This window comes from Acomys minous (assembly GCF_964271855.1).
Source record: "Acomys minous genome assembly, chromosome: 4".
NCBI lineage: Eukaryota > Metazoa > Chordata > Mammalia > Rodentia > Muridae > Acomys > Acomys minous.
In genome coordinates, this window is record NC_140486.1 from 984565 (window position 1) to 997049 (window position 12485).

The following is a 12485-nucleotide window of genomic DNA, read 5'->3' on the forward strand; positions in this document are numbered from 1 at the left end:
CAAGGCAAATCATAGTCAGCTGCTGCAAAAAAGCCCATATCCCCACCCCTGGGATTAAAATGAAAACATGATATTTCTGTGATTTTTTCATTTTAATTTATTATAATTTACTCAGATTACATCCTGACAGCTATCCCCTCACTTGTATCTTCCCGTTCCCACCCTCCCTCCCTCTTCTGCCCTATCCCCCCACCATATAATCACAACTTAACAGATCTCATCCAGATAGCCTGCTTCCCCTTCCTCTATGTGCTCAAAAGGCCTCCCCACCAAGGGGAAGTGATCAAATTGGGGACATCAGAGTTCATGTCAGAGGCAGTCTCCATTCTCCCCACAACCGTGGAGAATGCACTGTCCATTCGCTAGATCTGAACTGGGGTTCTAGGTTTACTGCATGCATTGTCCTTGGTTGGTGCAACAGTCTGTGCAGGTCCCGCTGGGTTCAGACCCACCGGCCTTGATGGTCTCCTTGTGGGGTTCCTGAGCCCCCTGGGTCCTTCCGTCCCCCCTTCTTCCATACTGCTCTCACCTGGAGTCCAGTAGCAAGTCCCAGAATTTGTCCCAATTCCCCACTGGGTGATTTTTAAAGAAACCAAAATTCCCAAATTCTTACTATACAAATATATGTTAATGATTTTGTACACTATAAAATCAGGTAAGCTACAAGCAAATATGACATCTATGCCCATGATGGAATATGAAATACAAAATATAAAACTATAAAGCTAACAGACACACAACCTATTTAGGTACTAAGTAGAACTAGAATTTTAAGAATGCAATGGAATTATTTTAACTCTACATGGCAAATGTTTCTACATATTGTGTCATTTCTTCTCTTTTCCAAATAGATAACCTCGAAAGAATTAGAATTCTCCATAAAGTAATATGTAGTTATGGGTTGAACATGAGCATCATTCTATTAATGAATGATTTTCATCCTCAAGTTAATAGAAAATGTAAAAGGAAAAATTGTAATGTACTATATATTTCTGAAAAAAACAACAAACATATTCAAATATTAGAACATTAAGAAGAAAATTTAAGGGTTTTATACAGAGATACACAAACACAGATGCACACACAGCTGTTACTAGAATCAGAAATTCTAGTTTATAAATTAGTTACAAGTATTGGGAAATAATTTATAGTCAAATTTTCTCCTCTGTTCTCACTAATAAAGCCACAAGCATCTCCATACTGATATTAAGCTAATAGGCTTCACTATAACTAGCTTTATTGCCAGTCTTTAAAACGTGGATTTTCAGTAACCACAGTATAGGGTATTTTCAAATTCTACTCTTGAAATGTTAGTAATACTGAAGTATTACCATAAAAGTTGTGTAACTTTTATTAACCAAATTCACTCGTTCATCTAGTGCAGGTCTCCAGGCAGGCCAGGCTACAGCTAAGGATGACCTCGAACTCCTGGTCCTCCTGCCTCCACCTCTGAAGAACTGGGATCACAGGTATATTGTTGTTGATTTACCAGTAGGGCCTAATAATGTTTATTATCAGGCCTGTAATTATTATTACAGCAGTATTTTCTAACTCGCTAGCAATTAATCAAGACACAGACACCTGTTACATTTTAAAATAGCCTTAGTTAACCTGGGGCAGGGCACATATCAATCCTCTAAACTACTTCCCATAGTGGGGCAGGTATCCCACACCTGCCCAATCCCACGCCACCTGCTTCTAATAATTTCTATCACGCTACCTCCCATCCTTAATCCCATATACTTGCTAATGTTCTTCATCTGGGCCAAATCCTCCATCCATGCTGGCCATGTGCTTCTCCCCCACCTAACTCATGATGGCGCAGCCTTCTCCTCTCTTCTCCTCAGGTCTCTCTCTTTCCAAGATTCTCTGTGTCTCCCCAAGCCCGGAACCTTAGCCACGCCTATCTCATTTGCCCTGCCCGGGGGTGATGGTTTTTTATTAATTATCATCAACATACATCAGACCAACGCCTAACACAGGCATATACACCACACCCACATCCTTCTTTCCTCTATTTAAGGCAGGGTCGCACTATGTATTCCAGGCTGGTCACAGACCAGACTTAAAATCATTCTACTGAGACTTCTAATTACAGGTATCACACCCAGCTTCCATATTTTTAAAGCCTATTTTCTTTGGTCTGTATTACTGTTATTAAAACCACAGATAGGGCACTGTGAACAGGGTTATATGAGACAGTGAGCTGTGTCCTAGTTAAAGCTACTATTGCTATGATGAAACACCATGAACAAAAGCAAGTTGGGAAGGAAAGAGTTTATTTGTCTTATACTTCCACATTGCAGTCCATCACTGAAGGAAGCCAGCACAGGAATTCAAACAGGGTAGGAACTTAGAGGCAGGAACTGATGCAGAGGCTATAAAGGTGTGCTGCTTAAAGGCTTGCTCCTAATAAGTCTGTTCAGTCTGATTTCTTACAGAACCCAAGGCTACCATCCAAGAGATGACACCCACACAATGGGCTGGGCCTTCACACATCTATCATTAATTATTAAGAAAATTATTAATTATTAAGAAAATTATTAAGAAAGACCACAGCTCTGCCTGCATTCCCAGGGGCCTACTGGCACCAGCAACAACGAGGTAAGATTCCTACCCCATCAATCCTTTGACTACCAAGTCCCCCTAACGCACACACAAGAGTAGTAAACTACACACTGTCTCCTGTGCTTTATCAGGGACAACCAGGTGAGACCCTGCACCAAGCCCTTGCCTGACAAGTCCCCTAAAGCATACCCAATAGCTTTAACCTGTACCCCAACCCCTGAACTCCATTTTTTGGAGGCCACAACTCTTGCCTGCTTTCCCAAAGGCCACTCTGGCACCAGGAACCCCAGGTCACACTGGTATTAGGGACTCTAGAGGGAAGAATAACACTCAAAAACCCAGCGGCCATGTAGGCCACAAAAACCCCAGGGGAAACACCCAACTGGACCTGAAGACTCACTAGTACCAGAACCCTAGGCCACTCAAGACAGAAGACAGAGGAGAGACAGAAACCAATGGAGTGGGGGGGGGACACCCAAAATATACCCATCCAAAAAAAAAGATGAGCTCAGATATCGTCATCTAAACCTACAATAACCACAAAACCCAGATGGCTAAAAGCCAGCATAGGAACACAAGCAACAAGAGCCAGGGCAATATGGCATCACCACCACAAGCTATCCTACTACAGCAAGTGCTGGATAGCCTGACACAGCTGAAGCTCAACAAAATGACCTTAAACCCAATGTTATGAAGATGATAGAGGCCTTTAAAGGGGAAATGAATTAATCCCTTAAAGAAATACAAACAGGCAAAGGAAATGAATAAATCTGTTCAAGGCCTGAAAATAGAAGTAGAAGCAATAAAGAAAACACAAACTGTGGGAATCCTGGAGATGGAAAGCCTGGGTAAGAGAAGAGAAACTAAGGCACAAGCATGGCCAGCAGAATACAAGAGATGGAAGAAAGAATCCCATGCATGGAAGGTACAATAGAAGAAATTGATACATTGTCTAAAGAAAATGTTAGATCTAAAACGTTTCTGGCACAAAACAAAGAGGAATCTGGGATACTATGGAAAGACCAGGTACTGTCTCTGACTACACTGCCTGGCTTTGTATCTCTTTCCCCTAAACTGCCTTATCTAGGAAGTCAGGACAGGAATCCAAACACATGGAAAACAAAAGTTACATTTACAGAGGGGGAGAGAAGTTGAGAGGGAGGGACTGGGACAAGGAGAGGTACGGAAGCTGCCAAGAAAGAAAAGAAGAGAAGAGAGGAAGAAAAGAAGGGAAAGGGAAAGGAAGGGGAAGGGGAAAGGGGAAGGGAAGGGAAAGGGAAAGGAAAAAAAGGAAACAAACAAACAAACAAAAACAGAAATATGCTTAAAGACAGACAGAACCAGAAAATGAGAAGAATCCAGAAGATTAGAGCAGATTGCTAAAATAGTTTGAGGCTAAGCAGAGCAATTCCAGGCCGAGAGAGAGAGGCCACATTAAGTAAGTCAGCTGGGAAAAGAGCTTGAGCCAGAACAGCTGAGTTGAAGCAGCCAGCCCAGAGCTCAGAAAGAACAAGTGAGGGTGAGCTTATTAAACTTGGAGACTTGGAGAGTCTAGGCCTAGGTTAGACAGCATGGAGGCTAGAAGCTTCCAGGACTAGGCCTAAAATAGCAGGAGGAGGCAGTAAGCCTCCCAGACAACAACTGACTAGGAGAATAAAAGTTATTTTGCATATACTGATTATGATTATGCCTTTGCAAACTATCCTCTCATCACAGGGCTTAATAATGTCCTGGGTATAACCCAGGGATAACCAAGGGATGCTAACCACGTCTTTGCAGTATATAAATGAAAGCTACCTTTATCTCAGAATCATTAAAGTACATACATCAAAGATGGGGACTAACGAAAGACTTGAAACCTAAGCAATAGTACAAAGAAATCAGACAGTATTTTTTTCTACTTTATTTTTAAACCATGCACATACATTTTTTAAACAATAAATCATACATACATACAATTACAATGAACTTTTAAATTTTATTTTATGTGTACCAGTGTTCTGTCTGCATGTATATTTGTATACCAACTGCATGCAGTATCCGAAATACACACAAGCAGGCATTAGATCCTCTGGGACTGACGTTCTGGACGTTTGTGGGCCTGTGAGTGGTGCTGGGAACTGAATCCAGATGCTCTGCAAGAACAACTGTTCTTAAGCACTGAGCCATCTCTCTAGGCCACAATGTATTTTTTTTTTTATCTTACCCAGAAGTACTGTTTGATTCACTTCACTGAGCAACATGTACAAAATTACCACATACCAATAATTTTTTAAATATATAACTTTATATTCATAATTTTATTACTATTTTAGAATATATTTGATAATGCCCCCAATGGCACTTTATAGATCAAATATGGACAACATGCTTGACAAGCAAACTTTTTGTGAAGAACCCAGTAATAAATATTAGAAGTAAGTTCTGTCACACATTTTTGGGTCTTGCTTTTTTTTTTTTTAACAATTCTAAACATATAATGAGGCATCCTTATCTTGATGGGTAAAATAGGTTAGGGCTAGATCTGGACTATGAACAGTCATATGAACAGTCAACCAATACTACTGCACAGTAACCCTAGGTCAGCAACGAGCACTGTCAAAAACAAAAACCAAAACAAGCAAACAAACAAACAACAACAACACCAAAAACATTACCGTGCATTATCACAGCTAGTTGCTCTGCAGCTGACTTTCTCAAAACAAGATCAACATCATCGGAGGTGAAGATTTCATACACTTTTTCAACAGTCTCCAGCTGAAAATCAAAACATATATTTTCACCTGTTTCCAACTCTCCAATAAGTCAGCTTACTTAAGTAAACATTTATATGTAAATTTGCAACAATGATATGATTGGTAATAGGGAAACAGGATCAGAAAGAAACAGCCATTATATAAGCTTCCCTTTTTAATGAACATTATTGCTAACAGTCTTAAGTCACCCATTAATCCATTAACACCTTGAGAATATCCTAGCATCTCTGTTATACCACACGAACCTTAGGCGAGCATCTCAGACCTATGACTCAGAATACTTTCTCTTGTTCCTGTAAACCACCAGCTGCAAACCCCACAGCCCTCTTCTTTAACCATCTCTGCCACTGCTGACAAGTCCAGCAGCTTTAACAGGAAGAGATTGGTTTTGCTTACTTTAAGCTCAGAGTCTGAGATAACGAAAGCAGCAATATAAAAAGAACTAAGTCAACATTCCTTTTCTCTCACAACCTCTGCTAACTTCTGTTTGTGACAGCTAATCTCAGCTGTCAACTTGACACACCCAGGAAGAAGAAACTTCAATTGAGGAACAGCCTCCATCAGATTAGCCTGCAGGTAAGCCTACGGAGCATTTTCTTAACTGCTAATTGATGCTTAGGGCCCAGGCCATTGTGAGCCGTGGGCCTGGGCTGTATAAGAAGGTATCTGAACTTGGCCCTGGGAGCAAACCAGTAAGCAATGTTTATCCATGATTTCCACTTTAAGTTCCTGACTTGGCTTCCCTTGATGATGGACCAAGCTGTAAAACATAATAGGCCCTTTCTTCTCTACATTGGCTTTGTATAATGTTTTTCAGAACAACAAAAAGCAAACCAGAACACATACCCCAGGAGTCCTCTCCTCTCTTTCCCCAAATTCTACATAAGGGTAACAATGATTAATAGAAATTTGGTACTCACTGATTCCCTAAGCTGGATCCTCAAATCCTCTGACCAAGGCCATCATAAAGCACAAAACATTAAATTCAGAACAAAACTAAGAATGCATTTGCTCATTAAAAACAAAACAAAAAAGTTTCAGAACCTAGATATAGTAATCCAGACGCCAGCATTTAGAAAACTAGGCCAATATGATAAGACCAGCCTTAGCCACAGGGCAAGACCCTGTCAAAACAAAAAACAAACAAAAAACGCAGTACTACACTAACTGCTCTGTATGACCCTATAATACCGATGCTGATGACCAAATCAAAGGATAAATAAAAACCAACACAGAAATGAAAGGAGGATGAGGACAGATGGCAGAGCTCTCTCTCAGCTCAGTGATGTAGGGACAGCCCTGGTTAAATAGGTGCTGCCTTAGTTTGCTTTTCTCCAAAGCCAACTTGGGGAGGAAAGGGTTTACTTCATCTTACAGCTTCCATCACTGAGGAGAAGTCAGCACCGAAACTGAGGCAGACACCACAGAGAAACACTACTCACAGGTTGCTCTGCTAGCTCTCCCAGCTTGTATTTTTATACAACTCACCACAGCCTGCTCTGCAGAGGGACCAGCAGTGGGATGAGCCACATCAATCATTAACCAGGAAAATGCCCACAGATTTGCCTACATGCCAATCTCACGGAAGCATTTTCACAGTTAAGCTTTCCAAGAAGATCCTAGCTTGTTTCAAGTTGACAAAAGAACTAAGCATCACAGGTGCTAACCTTCTGGAATCATCTAAAGGAGCCAAAGATTCAGTAAAGAGCTTAAACAAAAACAAACAAACAAACAAACAAACAAAAACCTTATAATCACTGTAAAATCATAGAGAAACTCCCCTGGCATCAGAGGCTGAAATATTTTTTACAAAAAAAAAGTTCTCTTTTCCTAACTAGCAGTTGTCAATATTTTTATGTTGACAGTAGTTCTTTGGTCATAAGGGCAGGTGAGAGGCTCAATGAGTAAAGGCACTTGCTGCCAAGACTGATGACCTATGTTCCATCTCCAGCAACACATATGGTCAAAGGAAAAGCCTAATTTGTGTGTACACACACATGCACATACACACACAAACACACCCCTAATACAAGTATATTTTAAGAAATTAACTAAAAAAAATTTAAAAAAAAAAAGCAGGAGAATAATTCAGAGGTTAAGAGCATATGCTACTCTTCTCAAAGATCTAAGTTCAATCCCAGGCATCCACACCAAGTGGCTCACAACCATCTGTAAATCCAGCTCCAGGGAATCCAATGCCCTGCTGCAACTGGGCACTGTATTCACAAGCATATATACAAACATACACATGTTTGGGTTTTTTTTAATTAGAAAAATAAACAAAAATTCATTACAAAACTTCTCGCTGCATTCAACTGTAATGCATTTCAGACACTCCATGAATAACTTGCATTTCTAGCACACAACACTCAGTTAAACAAAGCATAATTCCTGGAGACAATAGGCACTCAAGTGATAAATTCCCAGAAGCCAGATCAATACCAAATACAAGAAACCAGCCCCAAATTACCTATCTCCCTTCCTATCACACACAGTCTAAAAAAAAAAAAAAGAAAGAAAATCACATAAAAGACATGCTATATAATGTGTCAAGGTACCAGACAGTAATAAACTCAAAAATTATGCTTACCTTAATAACTAGTTCTCGCCTATCATCCAATTTAAGGTCAATGGGTTTTTTCACAATAAACAGATTAGCAACTCTGGAGAGAACTCTGGCATCTATGAATGGGCGTTTCTTATCAGCCCCTTCTTCACTAGTAAGATGAAATGCTAAAAATTTTAATGCTAGTGCACGAACCCTATAACAAAAAGCATTTAAGTCAACATTTCATACTATGTAACTATCTATAAACAGGCTTAGAATTATACATAATTATCATAATAAAGTTTAACTATCCCCATATATACTGCCATTACTACTCTTTTCCTATTTCTACAGAAATCTTTCATATAGAACTATTTACATGGAGACAATTTTGTTTTATAAAATAACATTAAAAACACAGAATAATTAATAAGGACATTGTACACTCACAGACTAAAAAACACAGTCAAGCTGGGCATGGTGGCCCACCCCTTTAGTTCTAGCACTCAGGAAGCAGAGGCAGGTGGATCACTGTGAGTGTGAGGCCAGCCTGGTCTACAGAGTGAGTGTAGGACAGCCAAGGCTACACAGAGAAACCCTGTCTCGGAAAACATAAATAAATAAATAAATAAATAAATAAATAACACAGTCAACTTCAGTAGGTTAATCTCAATGTCAGACCTGTAGCCCCAGCTGCTCAAGGATACAACAGAAGGTTCTCTTGAACACAGGCATTTACATGAACCTGGGCAGCACAGTGATGAAGCCAGTCTGAAAACAGAACTGCAAGATGTGGCAGTCTGAAGGAGACTGGTCCCCAGGAGCTCATCTATTTGAATGCATGGTCTGCATTTGGTGGTCGCGTTTGGGAAGGATTCAGAGTGTGGCCTTGTTGGAGGAGACTGGAGACTCCTAGATGTTGAAGGTGTCAGAGCCACGAGATACATGCTTAGGGGATACACAAGCAGGGAGCAGAACCAGCCCGAGAGAGAGACCTATGCTGCCGTCAGCCAAACTGGAAGAGCAGAGCCGCCTTTAACATAGGGTACAGAGTCAGGATTTGGAGTTTGTCATGCTGGGTTTCAGTCTTAATTTGGTTCAGCGTCTCCTCACTCTGTCCCCTCTCCTCTCTTTGGAATGGTAAGGTATATTGTGTGACACTGTATTGGGAGTATAATCATTTGCTTTTTGCTTTTACAGTAGGTTACAATTAAGAGACTGCCTTGAGTCTCAAACAAGACTCTGGACTTTTAAACAGGGCTGAACCTGAAAGGCTATGAGGATTTTAGAAGTGGAGCTAAATGCACTTTACATTTTGATATGGCTACAAAGCATCTGGAGGCCAGAGAACAGAACGTGGTGATGTATGTGGGTGAAATGACCCCAAAGGCTCAGCAATCCTTGGTCTGTACTCGCTGTGACTGGGAAGATTAGGAGGTGTGGCCTTGTTAGGGAAGATGTGCTCACTGGGAGACACATCCCCCATCACACCCCAGCCCTCAGGGCTGTGGATCAGGTGTAAGCTCTCGGCTAGTTCTTTGGGACATGACTGCCTGTCTGCTGCCAGGCTCCCCACCAAAATGATCATAGTCTCTAACCCTCTGGATCGTGCTTTCTTTATAGGCTACCTTGGTCATGCTGTCTTGTCACATTAATAGAAAAGTAACTAAGACAGAAGAGAAAGAAAGGCAGGATAGGAAGGAAGCCTAGACATTAACCTGGTGCTATTGTTTCTTCTAAGCCAATGCCAGAAATAAGAAAAATAAAAAAATTTTTGTGTGTCTTCCTTTCTAGCATATAAACCCTGTGAGGATATAAAGATTAGTCAGCAGACAGGGTTCCAGCTTCACTGAGTTTACAGATGGGATACAAATTAATCCAATGAAGAAAATGACTAAGCTAAACGATGTTAAGTTCTTTTCTCTTACTCAAAGAGAGTTCAGACCTTGTTCATGCATCCTATTGAGACGTCTTTGCTTACTGGAGACAGTGGGCCCCTGTGACCTTTATGATTCTTCACTGTCAACTTCTAGATTCAGAATCACCATAGAAACATCTCTGGCATGTTTATGAGGGTGTGTCCAAAAAGGTTTTCCTGAGGTGGGAAGACCCACCCTAACCATGAACAGTAGACTCCCATGAGCTATGGTTCTCGGTTGAATGAAAAGAACATGAGCTAAGCACCAGCATCCGTCTACACACATGCTGACTACATGTGCAGTGTGGTCAGCTGCTTCAAACTGCTGCGGCCTCCCTACTGGGACAGACGGTAACCTGAAGCTATGAGCCAAATAAGCCCGTCCTCTCTTAAGTCGCTTTTGTTAGCTATTTTGTCAGAGAATGAACAAAAATAACTAATCTACCTATGAGAATGACAAATATACTTTTATGGTGCCTCACCAAAGGCCAGTACTGGCTAAGTGAAAAAGAGTACAGTACTAGATTAAAAACTGCTAGTGCTTCCCAGGGAGCTCGGCAGTCCTCATGGAAGGCAGCCCCAAGGAGCGTGCTGACTTTGTCTGGCCTGCTTCTTCCTGCACCACACGTCACGTCACACTGCACAGACATCTGCAGGGTCTCTTCCTTTTGCTCCTTTAGTGGTTTATTTCCACAAAGTTCTTTATCTTCAGGGAAAACAAAATTATCTGTCTGAAAATAATGTCTGTGGATGAACAACTGGCTCAGAGTTTAAGAGTACTTACTACTGGTCCACAGGATACTGTTTGAGTCCAGCACCCAAGACAGGCAGCTCTCAACTGCCTTTAACTCCAGCTCTAAATGGATCCAGTGCCTCTGGCCTTCGTGGGCACCCACAAGCAGATGCATACACATGTGTGCCACAAACAGACACATACACATATATACCACAAACAGACACATATATACCACAAACAGACACATAGACATATACACCACAAACAGACACATATATACCACAAACAGACACATATATACCACAAACAGACGCATAGACATATATATCACAAACAGAGGCATACACATATATATCACAAACAGATGCATACACATATATACCACGGACACATACACATATATATACCACAAACAGACACATACATATATATACCCATTATTAAATGTAAAAATTTTAAGATTGCTCAGGCTAGAGAAACGGCTCCCCAGGTAAGGGCACTTGCTGTTCTTTTCCCAGTTCCCACATGGTAGCTCACACCCATCCTAACTGCAGTACCAAGGGATCTACTGGCCTCTCCTGTCCTCTAGAACACTACACACAAATGTGGGTTACAGAAATATGTGCAGGCAAAACGTCTATACATATAAAATAAAAAAGCAATAAAATAAGCATTTTAAGTAAACTAATTAAATGTAAAAGACTGTTCCTCCTGTACTCACGAAGATTTTTTCACTAGCAGAAGTCGCAGGATAGACTTCAGCCGGGTAGCAGAGGGGAGAATGCCTTCTCCAGGCTCAGAACTCGCTTTGCTTAGAAGGAGAATGCAGTTGCCTAAAGGGTCTTCTGTATCAGCATGGCCCTAAGAATTGTTTAAGAGAAACTATTATTCAGTTTTATTAATATAAAGCTTTCCACTTGAAAATAAGAGTAAGTAAGGCACGTCATGCAATTCATTAATTCTTTTTAAGTCAGTTAAATAACAGAGCCTCTTTTGAAAATAACCTATGTGAAAAAAAGGCACAAAATAAAACTAAATTAAAAGTAAAATAAAAATTTAAAGTACATTTTAAGGAAAATATCCTGATATTCCTGTTTTCCAAGATCCCAGCAGTAGCACCTCCATACCTGACACACTTGACAGATCTTTAGTGCTCTCCAAACACAACAAAGCAGGAGTGCTACAGGAACTCCATGTGGAAAACAGACTGAAACCTATGTGTTCACTGAGAACAGATAACCACTGTCCATAGGAAGTTGTAGTCTGTTTCCAGTGAACTACAGCCATATCTTGTACATCATTGTTTTACTCCAAGTAACACAGTGTGGAGAACACGAAAGTGAGAAAAGAGAATGTTTCTGAAGCTCATTCTTAGATGTCCTTCTAAGTTTTAACTGTCAACTTGACACAGTCTAGTCTTCTGAGAAGAAAGCCTGAACCAAAGTACTACATAGGCCAGATCTGCCTGTGGGCATGTCAGTGGGGTTGCCCTGATTAGTCACTGAGGCAGAAGGGTGCAGCCCACTGTGGGCAGCCACAGAGGAGCACTCCCCCATGGTCCCTCCATGGCCCCTTGATGACAGGCTGTGACCTGGGAGCTTAAGGCGAATAAACCCTCCCTCCTGCTAGTTGCTTATGGCCAAGATTCTTGTTACAGCAACAACAAAAAAACTGAAACAGAAACTGTGGAAGGGAAGGGTAAATAAAAGTCACTTTCCTTCACGACACTAGACAAAAGCTTTCTCCACATTCTGATCCTTCCTAGCAGGTGAGCCAGCTGCAAACCATGCCTTTCTCAGACAAGCCAGAGAATCTTGTCCCTCATCAGCACCCCTACAACAGGGCCCTATGTAATACACACAAATATAGTTTTGAATGTGAACTTTTTATCATGGAAACAATATATTTTATAGTAATTCGACAGTTGTTCAGTTTCTAAAGATAAAGATAATTATGTAC

At 40.9% G+C, this 12485-nt stretch overlaps 1 protein-coding gene across 3 annotated transcripts in view; it reads right to left on the bottom strand.

The window, feature by feature from the left end:
* RTTN (rotatin) overlaps positions 1 to 12485 on the bottom strand; it is a 172622-nt gene that overhangs the window by 121073 nt on the left and 39064 nt on the right. For all 3 annotated transcript variants that reach the window (XR_014778421.1, XM_084778023.1, XM_084778024.1), the window contains 3 exons: positions 11248 to 11387; positions 7915 to 8086; positions 5226 to 5325 (listed from right to left, as the gene is read on the bottom strand). Coding sequence is in view for 2 of the 3 variants with exons in the window: in XM_084778023.1 (XP_084634149.1) it covers positions 5226 to 5325; positions 7915 to 8086; positions 11248 to 11387 (412 nt within the window). In the remaining variant the exon portion in view is untranslated. The remainder of the gene's footprint in view (positions 1 to 5225; positions 5326 to 7914; positions 8087 to 11247; positions 11388 to 12485) is intronic.